The 22088-nt window shown below is 48.2% G+C and overlaps 1 protein-coding gene across 1 annotated transcript in view; it reads left to right on the top strand.

The window, feature by feature from the left end:
• The window catches only part of LOC311329937 (neural cell adhesion molecule L1-like), a 63740-nt gene that overhangs the window by 15961 nt on the left and 25691 nt on the right, over window positions 1–22088 (top strand). Inside the window, exon 15 of the mRNA XM_084461889.1 lies at window positions 18260–18811. Coding sequence (XP_084318015.1) covers window positions 18260–18811 — 552 coding nt within the window. The remainder of the gene's footprint in view (window positions 1–18259; window positions 18812–22088) is intronic.

Here is a 22088-nt window from a genome sequence, read left to right as displayed (position 1 = left end):
CCCCTCCTACCCCCCTCTTACCCCTCTCTCCCTCCCTCTGCCCCCCCTCTCCCTCCTCGCTCATTATAATGTTCCTCCTAGCTGCCCCTGAGTACTCCCTGCCGGGGGGCGGAGCTCACTGGAGCACGCGGCTTTATCTGTCTGGGGCCATTTCTTACACTGGGGCCACATCTTAAACTGGGGCCTTGCTGTGCTGTCTGGCAAGGTGTGTGCGTGCGTGCGTGCGCGTGTGTGTCTGTCTGTCTATGTATGCCCAGTCTGTTTGCTCTGCAAGTGTGTGTGTGTGTGTGTGTGTGTGTGTGAGAGAGAGAGCTGGTTGAGGTTGACAGGAGGACCAGCGCTTCGAGTGTTTGCAGCGTGTCTCATCCATCAGAGCGGCTCCTCCAGCGCCCTCTCCGTCTCCCCCGAACACCGGCGCTGACAGCTGCCTCCTCATCACTTAGCTAGCGGCTAACGCTAACCCTGATCACATTCACTGCAGCAGTGTAGCGTCTAACGCTAACCCTGATCACATCCACTGCAGCGTGTAGCGGCTAACGCTAACCCTGATCACATCCACTGCAGCGTGTAGCGGCTAACGCTAACCCTGATCACATCCACTGCAGCGGTGTAGCGGCTAACGCTAATGCTAATAGCCTGGCTGTATCCGACTCCATTTATCCCCCTCTAATGGCATTTGCTAAAGGGCAGCCTAGCCCGGCTCGATGGGTAATTGGCCCCCAGAACCCCCCTCCCTGTGAGGTCCAATGTGATCAGCCAGAACTAATACCCCCCCCCCCCCTCCTCCTCTCTCCACCACCAGCCTGGGAGGGACAGATGGAGGGAGAGAGAGAGAGAGAGGGAGAGAGCGAAGGAGTTAGAGATGGATGGAGGGAGAGAAAGAGAGAGAGTGGTGGAGGGAGAGAGATGGGGTGGAGAGAGAGACAGATAGAGGGAGAGGGAGAGAGAGAGCGAGGCGGTTAGAGATAGATGAAGGGAGAGAAAGAGAGAGATGGATGGAGGGAGAGAGAGGGGGTGGAGGGAGGGAGAGATGGATGGAGGGAGAGAGAAAGAAACAGAGGAGATGGAGGAGGGAGAGAGGGCAGTGATATAGAGAGGTTACACCCGCTGATTGGGGAGAGCTGGTGCTGTGTGTGTGTGTGTGTGTGTATCTGTGTGTGTGTGTGTGTGTATCTGTGTGTGTGTGTGTGTGTGTGTATCTGTGTGTGTGTGTGTGTGTGTGTGTGTATCTGTGTGTGTGTGTGTGTGTGTATCTGTGTGTGTGTGTATCTGTGTGTGTGTGTGTGTGTGTGTGTATCTGTGTGTGTGTGTGTGTGTGTGTGTGTATCTGTGTGTGTGTGTGTGTGTGTGTGTGTGTGTGTGTGTGAATAAGTGTAAGGTGGGGGATTACCGTTACAGCTGTCTCCTTCCATCATCCCCTCTTCCTCTCCTCCTCTCCTCCCTCCATCACCTCCTCCTCTCCTCCTCCTCCTCCTCCCCCCATCCCCTCCTCCTCTCCTCCTCCCCCCACCCCCCTGCTGATGTGCTGGTCCTGTTAGAAGCATCTCTCTCTCTGAAAGCCTCTGAGTCTAATGGCTTGTTTAATCCTAATGCTGTTCCTTTAAACTCTGTTATTAGGGCCCGAGCACTGGCGGTGCGAGGCCCTATTGAAACTCGAAGAATTATTAGGGCCCGAGCACTGGCGGTGCGAGGCCCTATTGAAACTCGAAGGATTATTAGGGCCCGAGCACTGGCGGTGCGAGGCCCTATTGAAACTCGAAGGATTATTATTATTCTTCTTCTCCTTCTTCTTCTCCTTTACTCCAAACAAATGCCTTTTAGGCGGCCTGAACATCGATGAAAACGGATGAAACTTTGCAGATACGTCAGTCCCGGTGAAAAATTTGATAATTCATGGGTGACGGAAATGGGCGTGGCAAAACGGCTCAAGAGCGCCCCCTGGAAAATTTAAAATGGCGAGCCCCACCTTTCAGTTTGATGTAGGGGAACGAAATTCGGAGGGCACATGTATTTCATCGAGACACACTAAAATGTCTCTTGGAGCTATACCCAACATGCAACAGGAAGTCCGCCATTTTGCTCTTAATGTGCCATTTTGTCCTTGTTTTGACCATTTCCATGCCTCGTACTTCGACGAACTCCTCCTACAGATTTCATCCGATCAACTTCATATCGGGTCAGCTTCATCTTAAGACCTTTGTGATCAAAAGTTATCAAAAAAATTGAGTTTTCACCAAACACCCTTGCCGTGGCGCCCCGCCAAAGTTTGACATTTCGCCATAAAACACGATGTCCTCATAACTCCTCCATACATTATCGGATTTGTCCGATATATCTCACGCTTCATGACGGTTCTGTCCTGAACACATCTATGTGTCAGTATTGCGTCATACTTATAGCGCCACCTATTGGTGAAACAGGAAGTCCTCATAACTCCTCCATACATTATCCAATTTGTCCGATATATCTCACGCTTTATGACGGTTCTGTCCTGAACACATCTATGTGTCAGTATTGCGTCATACTTATAGCGCCACCTATTGGTGAAACAGGAAGTCCTCATAACTCCTCCATACATTATCCAATTTGTCCGATATATCTCACGCTTCATGACGGTTCTGTCCTGAACACATCTATGTGTCAGTATTGCGTCATACTTATAGCACCACCTATTGGTAAAACAGGAAGTCCTCATAACTCCTCCATACATTATCCGATTTGTCCGATATATCTCACGCTTCATGAGGGTTCTGTCCTGAACACATCTATGTGTCAGTATTGCGTCATACTTATAGCGCCACCTAGTGGTGAAACAGGAAGTCCTCATAACTACTACATACATTATCCAATTTGTCTGATATATCTCACGCTTCATGACGGTTCTCTCCTGAACACATCTATGTGTCAGTATTGCGTCATACTTATAGCGCCACCTATTGGTGAAACAGGAAGTCCTCATAACTCCTACATACATTATCCAATTTGTCCGATATATCTCACGCTTCATGACGGTTCTGTTCTGAACACATCTATGTGTCAGTATTGCGTCATACTTATAGCGCCACCTATTGGTGAAACAGGAAGTCCTCATAACTCCTGCATACATCATCCGATTTGCACCAAATTGCTGACGCTTCATGAAGGTGACATTCTGAACACATCTATGCGTCGGTATTGAGTCACACTTACAGCGCCACCTACTGGTGAAACAGGAAGTCCTCATAACTCCTACATACGTTAACCGATTTACTCAACATTTCTCACGCTTCATCAAGGTACCGTCCTGAACACATCTATGCTTCGGTATTGAGTCACGCCTAGAGCGCCACCTACTGGTGACAGGAAGTGTCTCTCAGTACTGCACACCGAAATAGCACACCCTTTAACGGCGCCACACCCCGACACGCGTGGGGTGCGAGGGCCCGCTCACTGCTGCTCGCAGCCCTAGTTAGGGCCCGAGCACTGGCGGTGCGAGGCCCTATTGAATTTCGAAGGATTATTATTATTCTCCTTCTTCTCCTTTACTCCAAACAAATGCCTTTTAGGCGGCCTGAACATCCATGAAAACGGATGAAACTTTGCAGATACGTCAGTCCCGGTGAAAAATTTGATAATTCATGGGTGACGGAAATGGGCGTGGCAAAACGGCTCAAGAGCGCCCCCTGGAAAGTTTAAAATGGCGAGCCCCACCTTTCAGTTTGATGTAGGCTAACGAAATTCGGTGGGCATATGTATTTCATCGAGCCACACTTAAATGTCTCTTGGAGCTATACCCAACATGCAACAGGAAGTCCGCCATTTTGCTCTTAATGTGCCATTTTGTCCTTGTTTTGACCATTTCCATGCCTCGTACTTCGACGAACTCCTCCTACAGATTTCATCCGATCAACTTCATATCGGGTCAGCTTCATCTTAAGACCTTTGTGATCAAAAGTTATCAAAAAAATTGAGTTTTCACCAAACACCCTTGCCGTGGCGCCCTGCCAAAGTTTGACATTTCGCCATAAAACACGAAGTCCTCATAACTCCTCCATACATTATCCAATTTGTCCGATATATCTCACGCTTCATGACGGTTCTGTCCTGAACACATCTATGTGTCAGTATTGCGTCATACTTATAGCGCCACCTATTGGTGAAACAGGAAGTCCTCATAACTCCTCCATACATTATCCAATTTGTCCGATATATCTCACGCTTCATGACGGTTCTGTCCTGAACACATCTATGTGTCAGTATTGCGTCATACTTATAGCGCCACCTATTGGTGAAACAGGAAGTCCTCATAACTCCTCCATACATTATCCAATTTGTCCGATATATCTCACGCTTCATGACGGTTCTGTCCTGAACACATCTATGTTTCAGTATTGCGTCATACTTATAGCGCCACCTATTGGTGAAACAGGAAGTCCTCATAACTCCTCCATACATTATCCAATTCGTCCGATATATCTCACGCTTCATGAAGGTTCTGTCCTGAACACATCTATGTGTCAGTTTTGCGTCATACTTATAGCGCCACCTATTGGTGAAACAGGAAGTCCTCATAACTCCTACATACATTATCCAATTCGTCCGATATATCTCACGCTTCATGAAGGTTCTGTCCTGAACACATCTATGTGTCAGTATTGCGTCATACTTATAGCGCCACCTATTGGTGAAACAGGAAGTCCTCATAACTCCTCCATACATTATCCGATTTGTCCGATATATCTCACGCTTCATGACGGTTCTGTCCTGAACACATCTATGTGTCAGTATTGCGTCATACTTATAGCGCCACCTATTGGTGAAACAGGAAGTCCTCATAACTCCTCCATAAATGATCCGATTTGTCCGATTTATCTCACGCTTCATGACGGTTCTGTCCTGAACACATCTATGTGTCAGTATTGCGTCATACTTATAGCGCCACCTATTGGTGAAACAGGAAGTCCTCATAACTCCTGCATACATCATCCGATTTGCACCAAATTGCTGACGCTTCATGAAGGTCACCTTCTGAACACATCTATGCGTCGGTATTGAGTTACACTTACAGCGCCACCTACTGGTGAAACAGGAAGAACTCATAACTCCTACATACATTATCCGATTTACTCCAAATTGCTCATGCTTGATGAAGGTCGCATCTTGAACACATCTGTAGGTCAGTATTGCGTCATACCTACAGCGCCACCTACTGCTTACAGGAAGTCCTCATAACTCCTACATACTTTGTCCGATTTACACAACATTTCTCACGCTTCATCAAGGTACTGTCCTGAACACATCTATGCATCGGTATTGAGTCACGCTTAGAGCGCCACCTACTGGTGACAGGAAGTTTCTGTCAGTACTGGACACCGAAATAGCACACCCTTTAACGGCGCCACACCCCGACCCGCGTGGGGTGCGAGGGCCCGCTCACTGCTGCTCGCAGCACTAGTTAGGGCCCGAGCACACTGGCGGTGCGAGGCCCTATTGTATTTCGAAGGATTATTCTCCTCCTTCTCCTTCTTCCGAAACAAATGCCTTTTTGGCGGCCTAAACATCGATGAAAACGGATGAAACTTTGCAGATACGTCAGTCCCGGTGAAAAATTTGATAATTCATGGGTGCCGGAAATAGGCGTGGCAAAACGGCTCAAGAGCGCCCCCTGGAAAATTTAAAATGGCGAGCCCCACCTTTCAGTTTGATGTAGGCGAACGAAATTCGGAGGGCATATGTATTTCATCGAGCCACACTTAAATGTCTCTTGGAGCTATACCCAACATGCAACAGGAAGTCCGCCATTTTGCTCTTAATGTGCCATTTTGTCCTTGTTTTGACCATTTCCATGCCTCGTACTTCGACGAACTCCTCCTACAGATTTCATCCGATCAACTTCATATCGGGTCAGCTTCATCTTAAGACCTTTGTGATCAAAAGTTATCAAAAAAATTGAGTTTTCACCAAACACCCTTGCCGTGGCGCCCCGCCAAAGTTTGACATTTCGCCATAAAACACGATGTCCTCATAACTCCTCCATACATTATCGGATTTGTCCGATATATCTCACGCTTCATGACAGTTCTGTCCTGAACACATCTATGTGTCAGTATTGCGTCATACTTATTGCGCCACCTATTGGTGAAACAGGAAGTCCTCATAACTCCTACATACATTATCCAATTCGTCCGATATATCTCACGCTTCATGACGGTTCTGTCCTGAACACATCTATGTGTCAGTATTGCATCATACTTATAGCGCCACCTATTGGTGAAACAGGAAGTCCCCATAACTCCTCCATACATTATCGGATTTGTCCGATATATCTCACGCTTCATGAGGGTTCTGTCCTGAACACATCTATGTGTCAGTATTGCGTCATACTTATAGCGCCACCTATTGGTGAAACAGGAAGTCCTCATAACTCCTACATACATTATCCAATTTGTCCGATTTATCTCACGCTTCATGACGGTTCTGTCCTGAACACATCTATGTGTCAGTATTGCGTCATACTTATAGCGCCACCTATTGGTGAAACAGGAAGTCCTCATAACTCCTCCATACATTATCCGATTTGTCCGATATATCTCACGCTTCATGACGGTTCTGTCCTGAACACATCTATGTGTCAGTATTGCGTCATACTTATAGCGCCACCTATTGGTGAAACAGGAAGTCCTCATAACTCCTCCATAAATGATCCGATTTGTCCGATTTATCTCACGCTTCATGACGGTTCTGTCCTGAACACATCTATGTGTCAGTATTGCGTCATACTTATAGCGCCACCTATTGGTGAAACAGGAAGTCCTCATAACTCCTGCATACATCATCCGATTTGCACCAAATTGCTGACGCTTCATGAAGGTCACCTTCTGAACACATCTATGCGTCGGTATTGAGTTACACTTACAGCGCCACCTACTGGTGAAACAGGAAGAACTCATAACTCCTACATACATTATCCGATTTACTCCAAATTGCTCATGCTTGATGAAGGTCGCATCTTGAACACATCTGTAGGTCAGTATTGCGTCATACCTACAGCGCCACCTACTGCTTACAGGAAGTCCTCATAACTCCTACATACTTTGTCCGATTTACACAACATTTCTCACGCTTCATCAAGGTACTGTCCTGAACACATCTATGCATCGGTATTGAGTCACGCTTAGAGCGCCACCTACTGGTGACAGGAAGTTTCTGTCAGTACTGGACACCGAAATAGCACACCCTTTAACGGCGCCACACCCCGACCCGCGTGGGGTGCGAGGGCCCGCTCACTGCTGCTCGCAGCACTAGTTAGGGCCCGAGCACACTGGCGGTGCGAGGCCCTATTGTATTTCGAAGGATTATTCTCCTCCTTCTCCTTCTTCCGAAACAAATGCCTTTTTGGCGGCCTAAACATCGATGAAAACGGATGAAACTTTGCAGATACGTCAGTCCCGGTGAAAAATTTGATAATTCATGGGTGCCGGAAATAGGCGTGGCAAAACGGCTCAAGAGCGCCCCCTGGAAAATTTAAAATGGCGAGCCCCACCTTTCAGTTTGATGTAGGCGAACGAAATTCGGAGGGCATATGTATTTCATCGAGCCACACTTAAATGTCTCTTGGAGCTATACCCAACATGCAACAGGAAGTCCGCCATTTTGCTCTTAATGTGCCATTTTGTCCTTGTTTTGACCATTTCCATGCCTCGTACTTCGACGAACTCCTCCTACAGATTTCATCCGATCAACTTCATATCGGGTCAGCTTCATCTTAAGACCTTTGTGATCAAAAGTTATCAAAAAAATTGAGTTTTCACCAAACACCCTTGCCGTGGCGCCCCGCCAAAGTTTGACATTTCGCCATAAAACACGATGTCCTCATAACTCCTCCATACATTATCGGATTTGTCCGATATATCTCACGCTTCATGACAGTTCTGTCCTGAACACATCTATGTGTCAGTATTGCGTCATACTTATTGCGCCACCTATTGGTGAAACAGGAAGTCCTCATAACTCCTACATACATTATCCAATTCGTCCGATATATCTCACGCTTCATGACGGTTCTGTCCTGAACACATCTATGTGTCAGTATTGCATCATACTTATAGCGCCACCTATTGGTGAAACAGGAAGTCCCCATAACTCCTCCATACATTATCGGATTTGTCCGATATATCTCACGCTTCATGAGGGTTCTGTCCTGAACACATCTATGTGTCAGTATTGCGTCATACTTATAGCGCCACCTATTGGTGAAACAGGAAGTCCTCATAACTCCTACATACATTATCCAATTTGTCCGATTTATCTCACGCTTCATGACGGTTCTGTCCTGAACACATCTATGTGTCAGTATTGCGTCATACTTATAGCGCCACCTATTGGTGAAACAGGAAGTCCTCATAACTCCTCCATACATTATCCAATTTGTCCGATATATCTCACGCTTCATGACGGTTCTGTCCTGAACACATCTATGTGTCAGTATTGCGTCATACTTATAGCGCCACCTATTGGTGAAACAGGAAGTCCTCATAACTCCTCCATACATTATCCAATTTGTCCGATATATCTCACGCTTCATGACGGTTCGGTCCTGAACAGATCTATGTGTCCGTATTGTGTCATACTTATAGCGCCACCTATTGGTGAAACAGGAAGTCCTCATAACTCCTGCATACATCATCCGATTTGCACCAAATTGCTGACGCTTCATGAAGGTCACCTTCTGAACACATCTATGCGTCGGTATTGAGTCACACTTACAGTGCCACCTATTGGTGAAACAGGAAGTACTCATAACTCCTACATGCGTCATCCCATTTACTCCAAATTGCTCATGCTTGATGAAGGTCGCATCTTGAACACTTCTGTAAGTCAGTATTGCGTCATTCCTACAGCGCCACCTACTGGTGAAACAGGAAGTCCTGATAACTCCTACATACGTTATCCGATTTACTCAACATTTCTCACGCTTCATCAAGGTACCGTCCTGAACACATCTGTAGGACAGTATTGAGTCATACTTATAGCACCGCCAACAGGTCAAGCAGGAAGTCATCATAACTCCTACATACATTATCCCATTTACTCAACATTTCTCACGCTTCATCAAGGTACCGTCCTGAACACACCTATGCATCGATATTGAGTCACGCTTAGAGCGCCACCTACTGGTGACAGGAAGTTTCTCTCAGTACTGGACACCGAAATAGCACACCCTTTAACGGCGCGGCACCCCGACACGCGTGGGGTGCGAGGGCCCGCTCACTGCTGCTCGCAGCCCTAGTTATTATTATTCTCCTTCTCCTTCTACCTTCTTCTTCCAAAACAAATGCCTTTTTGGCGGCCTAAACATCGATGAAAACGGATGAAACTTTGCAGATACGTCAGTCCCGGTGAAAAATTTGATAAATTATGGGTGACGGAAATGGGCGTGGCAAAACGGCTCAAGAGCGCCCCCTGGAAAGTTTAAAATGGCGAGCCCCACCTTTCAGTTTGATGTAGGCGAACGAAATTCGGAGGGCATATGTATTTCATCGAGACGCACTAAAATGTCTCTTGGAGCTATACCCAACATGCAACAGGAAGGCCGCCATTTTGCTTTTAATGTGCCATTTTGTCCTTGTTTTGACCATTTCCATGCCTCGTACTTCGACGAACTCCTCCTACAGATTTCATCCGATCAACTTCATATCGGGTCAGCTTCATCTTAAGACCTTTGTGATCAAAGGTTATCAAAAAAATTGAGTTTTCACCAAACACCCTTGCCGTGGCGCCCCGCCAAAGTTTGACATTTCGCCATAAAACACGAAGTCCTCATAACTCCTCCATACATTATCCGATTTGTCCGATATATCTCACACTTCATTACGGTTCTGTCCTGAACACATCTATGTCAGTATTGCGTCATACTTATAGCGCCACCTATTGGTGAAACAGGAAGTCCTCATAACTCCTGCATACATCATCCGATTTGCACCAAATTGCTGACGCTTCATGAAGGTCACCTTCTGAACACATCTATGCATCGGTATTGAGTTACACTTACAGCGCCACCTACTGGTGAAACAGGAAGTACTCATAACTCCTACATACATTATCCGATTTACTCCAAATTGCTCATGCTTGATGAAGGTCGCATCTTGAACACATCTGTAGGTCAGTATTGCGTCATACCTACAGCGCCACCTACTGCTTACAGGAAGTCCTCATAACTCCTACATACTTTGTCCCATTTACACAACATTTCTCACGCTTCATCAAGGTACTGTCCTGAACACATCTATGCGTCGGTATTGAGTCACGCTTAGAGCGCCACCTACTGGTGACAGGAAGTTTCTGTCAGTACTGGACACCGAAATAGCACACCCTTAAACGGCGCGACACCCCGACCCGCGTGGGGTGCGAGGGCCCGCTCACTGCTGCTCGCAGCACTAGTTAGGGCCCGAGCACTGGCGGTGCGAGGCCCTATTGAAACTCGAAGGATTATTATTCTCCTTCTTCTCCTTTACTCCAAACAAATGCCTTTTAGGCGGCCTGAACATCGATGAAAACGGATGAAACTTTGCAGATACGTCAGTCCCGGTGAAAAATTTGATAATTCATGGGTGACGGAAATGGGCGTGGCAAAACGGCTCAAGAGCGCCCCCTGGAAAGTTTAAAATGGCGAGCCCCACCTTTCAGTTTGATGTAGGCTAACGAAATTCGGTGGGCATATGTATTTCATCGAGCCACACTTAAATGTCTCTTGGAGCTATACCCAACATGCAACAGGAAGTCCGCCATTTTGCTCTTAATGTGCCATTTTGTCCTTGTTTTGACCATTTCCATGCCTCGTACTTCGACGAACTCCTCCTACAGATTTCATCCGATCAACTTCATATCGGGTCAGCTTCATCTTAAGACCTTTGTGATCAAAAGTTATCAAAAAAATTGAGTTTTCACCAAACACCCTTGCCGTGGCGCCCTGCCAAAGTTTGACATTTCGCCATAAAACACGAAGTCCTCATAACTCCTCCATACATTATCCAATTTGTCCGATATATCTCACGCTTCATGACGGTTCTGTCCTGAACACATCTATGTGTCAGTATTGCGTCATACTTATAGCGCCACCTATTGGTGAAACAGGAAGTCCTCATAACTCCTACATACATTATCCGATTTGTCCGATATATCTCACGCTTCATGACGGTTCTGTCCTGAACACATCTATGTGTCAGTATTGCGTCATACTTATAGCGCCACCTATTGGTGAAACAGGAAGTCCTCATAACTCCTGCATACATCATCCGATTTGCACCAAATTGCTGACGCTTCATGAAGGTCACCTTCTGAACACATCTATGCGTCGGTATTGAGTTACACTTACAGCGCCACCTACTGGTGAAACAGGAAGTACTCATAACTCCTACATACATTATCCGATTTACTCCAAATTGCTCATGCTTGAAGGTCGCATCTTGAACACATCTGTAGGTCAGTATTGCGTCATACCTACAGCGCCACCTACTGCTTACAGGAAGTCCTCATAACTCCTACATACTTTGTCCGATTTACACAACATTTCTCACGCTTCATCAAGTTACTGTCCTGAACACATCTATGCGTCGGTATTGCGTCACGCTTAGAGCGCCACCTACTGGTGACAGGAAGTTTCTGTCAGTACTGGACACCGAAATAGCACACCCTTTAACGGCGCCACACCCCGACCCGCGTGGGGTGCGAGGGCCCGCTCACTGCTGCTCGCAGCACTAGTTCTTGTTCTTCTTCTCCCCAAACAAATGCCTTTTTGGCGGCCTAAACATCAATGAAAACGGATGAAACTTTTCAGATACGTCAGTCCCGGTGAAAAATTTGATAATTCATGGGTGCCGGAAATAGGCGTGGCAAAACGGCTCAAGAGCGCCCCCTGGAAAATTTAAAATGGCGAGCCCCACCTTTCAGTTTGATGTAGGCGAACGAAATTCGGTGGGCATATGTATTTCATCGAGCCACACTTAAATGTCTCTTGGAGCTATACCCAACATGCAACAGGAAGTCCGCCATTTTGCTCTTAATGTGCCATTTTGTCCTTGTTTTGACCATTTCCATGCCTCGTACTTCGACGAACTCCTCCTACAGATTTCATCCGATCAACTTCATATCGGGTCAGCTTCATCTTAAGACCTTTGTGATCAAAAGTTATCAAAAAAATTGAGTTTTCACCAAACACCCTTGCCGTGGCGCCCCGCCAAAGTTTGACATTTCGCCATAAAACACGATGTCCTCATAACTCCTCCATACATTATCGGATTTGTCCGATATATCTCACGCTTCATGACAGTTCTGTCCTGAACACATCTATGTGTCAGTATTGCGTCATACGTATAGCGCCACCTATTGGTGAAACAGGAAGTCCTCATAACTCCTCCATACATTAACCAATTCGTCCGATATATCTCACGCTTCATGAAGGTTCTGTCCTGAACACATCTATGTGTCAGTATTGCGTCATACTTATAGCGCCACCTATTGGTAAAACAGGAAGTCCTCATAACTCCTCCATACATTAACCAATTCGTCCGATATATCTCACGCTTCATGAAGGTTCTGTCCTGAACACATCTATGTGTCAGTATTGCGTCATACTTATAGCGCCACCTATTGGTAAAACAGGAAGTCCTCATAACTCCTCCATACATTATCCGATTTGTCCCATATATCTCACGCTTCATGACGGTTCTGTCCTGAACACATCTATGTGTCAGTATTGCGTCATACTTATAGCGCCACCTATTGGTGAAACAAGAAGTCCTCATAACTCCTACATACATTATCCAATTCGTCCGATATATCTCACGCTTCATGACGGTTCTGTCCTGAACACATCTATGTGTCAGTATTGCATCATACTTATAGCGCCACCTATTGGTAAAACAGGAAGTCCTCATAACTCCTCCATACATTATCCGATTTGTCCGATTTATCTCACGCTTCATGACGGTTCTGTCCTGAACACATCTATGTGTCAGTATTGCGTCATACTTATAGCGCCACCTATTGGTGAAACAGGAAGTCCTCATAACTCCTCCATACATTATCCAATTTGTCCCATATATCTCACGCTTCATGACGGTTCTGTCCTGAACACATCTATGTTTCAGTATTGCGTCATACTTATAGCGCCACCTATTGGTGAAACAGGAAGTCCTCATAACTCCTGCATACATCATCCGATTTGCACCAAATTGCTGATGCTTCGTGAAGGTCACCTTCTGAACACATCTATGCGTCGGAATTGAGTGACACTTACAGCGCCACCTACTGGTGAAACAGGAGGTCCTCATAACTCCTACATACATTATCCCATTTACTCCAAATTGCTCACGCTTGATGAAGGTTGCGTCCTGAACACATCTGTAGATCAGTATTGAGTCCTACTGATAGCGCCACCTACAGGTCAAGCAGGAAGTCATCATAACTCCTACATACATTGTCCAATTTACTCAACATTTCTCACGCTTCATCAAGGTACCGTCCTGAACACATCTATGCTTCGGTATTGAGTCACGCCTAGAGCGCCACCTACTGGTGACAGGAAGTTTCTCTCAGTACTGCACACCGAAATAGCACACCCTTTAACTGCGCCACTCCCCGACACGCGTGGGGTGCGAGGGCCCGCTCACTGCTGCTCGCAGCCCTAGTTATTATTATTCTCCTTCTACCTTCTTCTTCCAAAACAAATGCCTTTTTGGCGGCCTGAACATCGATGAAAACGGATGAAACTTTGCAGATACGTCAGTCCCGGTGAAAAATTTGATAATTCATGGGTGACGGAAATGGGCGTGGCAAAACGGCTCAAGAGCGCCCCCTGGAAAATCTAAAATGGCGAGCCCCACCTTTCAGTTTGATGTAGGCGAACGAAATTCGGAGGGCATATGTAGTTCATCGAGACGCACTAAAATGTCTCTTGGAGCTATACCCAACATGCAACAGGAAGGCCGCCATTTTGCTTTTAATGTGCCATTTTGTCCTTGTTTTGACCATTTCCATGCCTCGTACATCGACGAACTCCTCCTACAGATTTCATCCGATCAACTTCATATCGGGTCAGCTTCATCTTAAGACCTTTGTGATCAAAAGTTATCAAGAAAATTGAGTTTTCACCAAACACCCTTGCCGTGGCGCCCCGCCAAAGTTTGACATTTCGCCATAAAACACGAAGTCCTCATAACTCCTCCATACATTATCCAATTCGTCCGATATATCTCACGATTCATGAAGGTTCTGTCCTGAACACATCTATGTGTCAGTATTGCTTCATACTTATAGCGCCACCTATTGGTAAAACAGGAAGTCCTCATAACTCCTCCATACATTATCCGATTTGTCCGATATATCTCACGCTTCATGACAGTTCTGACCTGAACACATCTATGTGTCAGTATTGCGACATACTTATAGCGCCACCTATTGGGGAAACAGGAAGTCCTCATAACTCCTCCATACATTATCCGATTTGTCCGATTTATCTCACGCTTCATGACGGTTCTGTCCTGAACACATCTATGTGTCAGTATTGCGTCATACTTATAGCGCCACCTATTGGTGAAACAGGAAGTCCTCATAACTCCTGCATACATCATCCGATTTGCACCAAATTGCTGACGCTTCATGAAGGTCACCTTCTGAACACATCTATGCATCGGTATTGAGTTACACTTACAGCGCCACCTACTGGTGAAACAGGAAGTACTCATAACTCCTACATACATTATCCGATTTACTCCAAAAATTGCTCATGCTTGATGAAGGTCGCATCTTGAACACATCTGTAGGTCAGTATTGCGTCATACCTACAGCGCCACCTACTGCTTACAGGAAGTCCTCATAACTCCTACATACTTTGTCCGATTTACACAACATTTATCACGCTTCATCAAGGTACTGTCCTGAACACATCTATGCGTCGGTATTGAGTCACGCTTAGAGCGCCACCTACTGGTGACAGGAAGTTTCTGTCAGTACTGGACACCGAAATAGCACACCCTTTAACGGCGCCACACCCCGACCCGCGTGGGGTGCGAGGGCCCGCTCAATGCTGCTCGCAGCCCTAGTTGGGGTTGTGCTTTCAAGCCTAGCTGTGCTTCACTCACACACACACACACACACACACACACACACACACTCACACACACACACACACACACACACACACACACACACAGACACACACACACACACACACACACACACACACACACACACACACACACACACACACATTCTAATTCTTTAGATTCCCTAAAGAATAAGCCCCTCCCCCCTCTCCTTTCAAGGTATGGTTCAATACCATCACTGTGACTGGCAGGGAGGTTCCAGCCCAATTAACTGACCCTCCGTTAGACAGGAGATAAAAGAGAATAAATAATGTCTGTTGTCCGTCCTGCGCCCTGTCACTCCCTCTCACTCCCTCTCTCACTCTCTCTCTCCCCCTCTCTCTCTCTCTCACTCCCTCTCTCTCTCCCCCTCTCTCTCTCTCTCTCTCCCTCTCTCTCTCTCTCTCTCCCCCTCTCTCTCTCTCTCACTCCCTCTCTCTCTCCCTCTCTCCCCCACCCTCTCTCTCCCTCTCTCACTCCCTCTCTCACTCCCTCTCTCTCCCCCTCTCTCACTCCCTCTCTCTCCCTCTCTCTCCCTCTATCTCCCTCTCCCTCTCCCTCTCACTCCCTCTCTCACTCTCACTCCCTCTCTCTCTCTCTCCCCCTCTCTCTCTCTCTCACTCCCTCTCTCTCTCCCCCACCCTCTCTCTCCCTCTCTCACTCCCTCTCTCACTCCCTCTCTCTCCCCCTCTCTCACTCCCTCTCTCTCCCTCTCTCTCCCTCTATCTCCCTCTCCCTCTCCCTCTCACTCCCTCTCTCTCTCTCCCCCACCCTCTCTCTCCCTCTCTCTCCCTCTCTCTCTCCTCTCTCTCTCCCTCTCCCTCCCTCTCCCTCTCTCTCTCTCCCTCTCCCTCCCTCCCTCTCTCTCTCTCTCCCTCTCCCTCCCTCTCTCTCTCTCTTTCTCTCAGTCCGCGTCCTTCCTCCTCTCTCAAGGTCATCCATCCCTCTCCTCTCCTGGCGCTGCCAGATTACGTTGGTGCTCTTGGAGCCAGAACTCCTCAGTACCGGCGGCCATGTTTAGCGCACCAGCCCTGGTAAACAAGCCCACGGAGTCTCTCTTCTCCCCTGGTCTCTCTCTTCCGAGTCTCTCCTCTCCCTGGTGTGGAGGAGCCTCTAGTAACGTTCAGTCTGGTTGTGTGTTGAGTCCTGTAAACAGTCAGCATGCGCCCGGCGGGGGGCCACTGTGAGACAGGCTGCGCCGCGTGGCTAGCGCGGGCCGCCAGGTTGGCAGATGGGAGAGACTGCAAACCCTCACGGCGGGACCTCCGTTCCGACTCGACGTGACTGATGGCATCTTTAACGCGTACTTATCACCAAGCACATCGCCCTGGAACACTCCGCCCGCTCGATACGAGTCCCCGAGTCCCTGCGCTCAATCTGATTACATAACGCTCTATTTGTTCGTCTGCAGAGATTTTATCTGATTTGACAAGTCGTTTAACGGTGGTTTTATCCCCCCATATGGGCGCCAGGGCCGTTGGTTAACCCTCTTGTTCAGCTCCCTGCTCCATCTGGCCATCTGATTGGTTCGTGCATATGGGGCAGCGGTCATGCTGCTACTGAAGGGACATGTTTGAACAGGACATGAACAGGATTTCTTGCTGGTGTCTGTAGATCTGTGTGTGTTTGTGTGTGTGTGTGTGTGTGTGTGTGCATGCATACTATGTACAGTAGGTTGTGTGTGTGTGTGTGTGTGTGTGTGTGTGTGTGTGTGTGTGTGTGTGTGTTTGTTTGTGATTCTGGCTCTGCCTAACCCTGACCACATGGTGCTGGGTAATTTTTCTCCCATACTGACACATGCTCCCTCCCTGCCCCTCCCTCTCTCCCTCCTCTCTCCTCCCTCTCTCCCTCCCTCTCTCCTCCCTCCTCCCTCACTTCCTCTTCTCTTCCAGCGGGGAGCCAGCAGACCTGAGTGAGAGAGAGAAGAAAAAAGAGGGAGAGAGAGAGAAGAAAATAGAGAGATCATTGGAACAGGAATACCAGAAGCACTAGAGGAGTTCCGGAACACACACACACACACACACACCATCGCTCCGCCCGAGTGTGTGTGTGCGAGGTCCCCTCTCTGCGTGCGAGGTTTACGGGTGTGTGAGCGGGCGCCATGCCTCACACGCAGCGACAGCAGGGTGACAGCAGGGGGCGACGCGCCCTCTCTCTCCTCCTCCTCCTCCCTATCCTCCTCTCATCCCTCGCTCCCCGGCCCAGCCAGGCGGCCCTACACATCCCTCCCAACTGTGAGTACGCCTTTACCTACACACCTTCATCACCACCCTTCATCATCTTCATCATCTACCCTTCACTCCTTCATCATCTACCCTTCACTCCTTCATCATCTACACCTTCATCATCTTCATCATCTACCCTTCACTCCTTCATCATCTACCCTTCACTCCTTCATCATCTACCCTCCACACCTTCATCATCTACACCTTCACTCCTTCATCATCTACCCTTCATCATCTTCATCATCTACCCTACATCATCTTCATCATCTACCTTTCACACCTTCATCATCTACCCTTCATCATCTACCCTTCATCATCTACCCTTCATCATCTACCCCCTACACCTTCATCATCTACCCTTCACTCCTTCATAATCTACCCTTCATTCATATTCACCCACTGTGTGTCACTGTTTCAATGTCAAAATGTGTTTATTGTTGTAATACAGTCATCAGCTGATGAAAACTAATGGTGGTTTTATATTGAGGAGGTGTCTTAGTCCTAGAAACCTCCACTAGCAGGTCGGGTGCTACAGTTGGGCTGTTCCATGCGCTGAAGTAAGCGGTCTCAGTCGAGGCTGTGAGGGTTAAACCACGGTCGGGTCTGTGGCGACGTGCGCCGCGTGTCTAATCACTTTGTAATTGATCAGCTCGGCTCATTGATTGGTCAGTCTATCGATCTGGTTTCCTCGGGTCTAAACCAGCATTCTGATTGGAGGAGTAATCCAATCACCGATAGAGTTATAAAACAGGGAGGGGCGGGGGGATCCATTAATCACCCCCCCCCCTCCACGGCCAACCCCCCCGCCCCCCACGCAATATAGAACATTCCACAAACACTCCGCAGTTTGTGGCTCCGCAGGGAATCGATTCCTCCGGCGGTAATGAGATTCCCCATCACTCCCAGAGGCAGGAGAGACCATGTTCACGCAGGAGAGACGCGTGTTCACGCTGGAGAGATGCATGTTCACGCTGGAGAGATGCATGTTCACGCTGGAGAGACGCGTGTTCACGCTGGAGAGACGCGTGTTCAGGCAGGAGAGACGCGTGTTCAGGCAGGAGAGACGCGTGTTCACGCTGGAGAGACGCGTGTTCAGGCAGGAGAGACGCGTGTTCAGGCAGGAGAGACGCGTGTTCACGCAGGAGAGACGCGTGTTCACGCTGGAGAGACGCATGTTCACGCTGGAGAGACGCGTGTTCACGCAGGAGAGACGCGTGTTCACGCAGGAGAGACGCGTGTTCACGCTGGAGAGACGCGTGTTCACGCTGGAGAGACGCGTGTTCACGCAGGAGAGACGCGTGTTCACGCAGGAGAGACGCGTGTTCACGCTGGAGAGACGCGTGTTCAGGCAGGAGAGACGCGTGTTCACGCTGGAGAGACGCGTGTTCACGCAGGAGAGACGCGTGTTCACGCAGGAGAGACGCGTGTTCACGCTGGAGAGACGCGTGTTCAGGCAGGAGAGACGCGTGTTCACGCAGGAGAGACCATGTTCACGCTGGAGAGACGCGTGTTCACGCTGCTGCTTCTGCTGTTCATCTGAGTCAGGGATAAACACACACTCACACCTGTACACACACACACACACACACACACACACACACTTGCTTGAGGACACACATGAATATCTCCACTAAACACACACGCATGGTGGTGATGGAGAGGGGTAGAACAGCGCTACCCCAGGGGGTTAGGTGACAGTGAGGGAGGAGGGGGAGAAGGTGGGGGGGGGGGGGGGGGGGGGGGAGGAGGGGGGAGAAGGTGGGAGGGGTCATATATGTAAAGGTCAAGGTGTCTCCTGCCATCAATTACTGACCTTCTGTAATGTCACTGAGAGCCAATGAGACTGTCAGCTGAGATCAATAACACACTTGCATCTGGAGTCATATCAGGAGGTCAAAGGTTAAACCCTTGGGGGCATTAGGCCATCTTTACAGCCCGCTGTGTGTGTGAGGGGGCATTAGACCATCTTTACAGCCCGCTGTGTGTGTGAGGGGGCATTAGACCATCTTTAAACCCCGCTGTGTGTGTGAGGGGGCATTAGACCATCTTTAAACCCCACTGGGTGCGTGAGGGGGCATTAGGCCATCTTTAAACCCCACTGGGTGTGTGAGGGGGCATTAGAACATCTTTAAACCCCACTGGGTGTGTGAGGGGGCATTAGACCATCTTTAAACCCCACTGGGTGTGTGAGGGGGCATTAGACCATCTTTACAGCCCGCTGGGTGTGTGAGGGGGCATTAGACCATCTTTAAACCCCACTGGGTGCGTGAGGGGGCATTAGACCATCTTTAAACCCCACTGGGTGCGTGAGGGGGCATTAGACCATCTTTAAACCCCGCTGGGTGCGTGAGGGGGCATTAGACCATCTTTAAACCCCGCTGGGTGTGTGAGGGGGCATTAGACCATCTTTAAACCCCACTGTGTGTGTGAGGGGGCATTAGGCCATCTTTACAGCCCGCTGTGTGTGTGAGGGGGCATTAGGCCATCTTTACAGCCCGCTGTGTGTGTGATGGGGCATTAGGCCATCTTTACAGCCCGTGATCAGGGATGATTATGGTTGTCCGATTTATCAACGGTCCACATCAGAGATGCAGGCTACTGTGCTGGGAGGACAGTTGTTGAATGATGACCGGTTGAGGGTGTGTGTGTGTGTGTGTGTGTGTTGGTGGTTTACAGTAAGTTTCACAGTGTTGTTGCATGTTTGTATGTGCATACATATGCATCAGTTTCATACTTGTGTGTGTGCTCACACTTTGTGTGTGTGTGTTGGTATACTGTACGTGCATGTGTGTGTGTGTGTGTGTGTGTGTGTGTGTGTGTGTAGCAGCCTGTGTTTACCCTGACTAACAGACTTCCTCCCTGCTGTCTCTGGCTCCTCGCTGGACTAACTACAGACCGCATCACCGAACGTAAGTGCTTCAGCGCTGCCCACGCCTGTCTGACTAATGCACCTGCTTCCGGGGCCTGTTCACACACACACACACACACACACGCACACACACACACACACACACACACACACACACACGCACGTGATGTCAGATGAAAGCCAGGAGGGAGGAAGGGAAGATGAGTGGAGGCGCCCCTCGTCCAATCACAGTGCTGCCCGCAGCCCTCGTCCAATCACAGCATTGCCCGCAGCCCCGCCCACATCAGATCAGATTATTAGATCCTTCACTTGGGATTCTTTCATTAAAATCCCTCTCTCTCTTTCTCTCCTCCTCTCTCTTTCTTCCTCTCTCTTTCTCTCCTCTCTCTCTCTTTCCCTTCTCCTCTCTGTCCTCTCTCTCTCTTCTCTCTCTTCTCCCCTCTCTCTCCTCTCTCTCTCTTTCTCTTCTCCCCTCTCTCTCCTCTCTCTCTCTTTCTTTCATCCTCCTCTCTCCTTCTCTCTCTCTCTCTCTTTCTCTCATCCTCCTCTCTCTATCCTCCTTCTCTCTCTTTCTCTCTGCCACTTTCTCATAATCATTCTCTCAGTCTGTCCGCCTCAGTCTTTCTTTCTCTCTCTCTCCATCCCTCCCTCCATCTCTCCATCCCTCCCTCCATCTCTCCATCCCTCCCTCCATCTCTCCATCCCTCCCTCCATCTCTCCATCCCTCCCTCCATCTCTCCATCTTGTTGTAGTCTCAATCTAAACCGTAGGGAAGCTGAATTGTTGGGATATGATCTGGTCACGTAGGCGCTTGGTTTCGCCAGAACCATGTTCTTCAAGGTTCAAGGGTCAAGTTTATTTGTCCCCCTAGGGAGGAATTCTTAATAGAGGTAGAGGCAGTGGTGTCCAGCCGGTCTCTGGTGGCTGGGAACCATGTTAGGTGAACTCTTATGTTAGGTGAACTCTTATGTTTGGTGAACTCTTATGTTAGGTGAACTCTTATGTTTGGTGAACTCTTATGTTAGGTGAACTCTTATGTTTGGTGAACTCTTATGTTAGGTGAACTCTTATGTTTGGTGAACTCTTATGTTAGGTGAACTCTTATGTTTGGTGAACTCTTATGTTAGGTGAACTCTTAGCTTGGTGAACTCTTATGTTAGGTGAACTCTTATGTTTGGTGAACTCTTATGTTTGGGGAACTCTTATGTTTGGGGAACTCTTATGTTTGGGGAACTCTTAGCTTGGTGAACTCTTAGCTTGGTGAACTCTTATGTTTGGGGAACTCTTATGTTTGGGGAACTCTTATGTTTGGGGAACTCCTAGCTTGGTGAACTCTTATGTTTGGGGAACTCTTATGTTTGGGGAACTCTTATGTTTGGTGAACTCCTAGCTTGGTGAACTCTTATGTTTGGTGAACTCTTATGTTTGAGGAACTCTTATCTCCCTGGACGATGGGTCAGTGGCTCCAACGTGAACTTGGTCTGGTCTTAGTTCCCTCTCCCTACTTGAGACAGCTGTTCTCCACCAGCAGGACGATGACCGTTTTCCTGTCCTTAATATACTGTTATGTAACCGTTGGAATGTGTTTTAATCTTGCGTTATTCTCTCATGAGAAACCCAGGATGAAGAGTCGTGTTGATGGTTCGTCAATAAAGCACAACGTCTCGTTATAGCGACTCTCATGTCTGACTTCTTATCAAGAAAGACCCCTTATTAAGAGCCCCCTTATTAAATCCGTATCTCAATAAAGCTACATCAATCACTCCTCTCTCCCTCCATCTCTCCCTCCATCTCTCCCTCCATCTCTCCCTCCCTCTCTCCCTCCATCTCTCCCTCCATCTCTCCCTCCCTCTCTCCCTCCCTCCCTCTCTC

Source organism: Borostomias antarcticus (assembly GCF_949987555.1).
Source record: "Borostomias antarcticus genome assembly, chromosome: 3".
Taxonomy (NCBI): Eukaryota; Metazoa; Chordata; class Actinopteri; order Stomiiformes; family Stomiidae; genus Borostomias; species Borostomias antarcticus.
The sequence above is the reverse complement of the archived record's forward strand: the minus strand, read 5'-3'. Positions and strand labels throughout refer to the sequence as shown.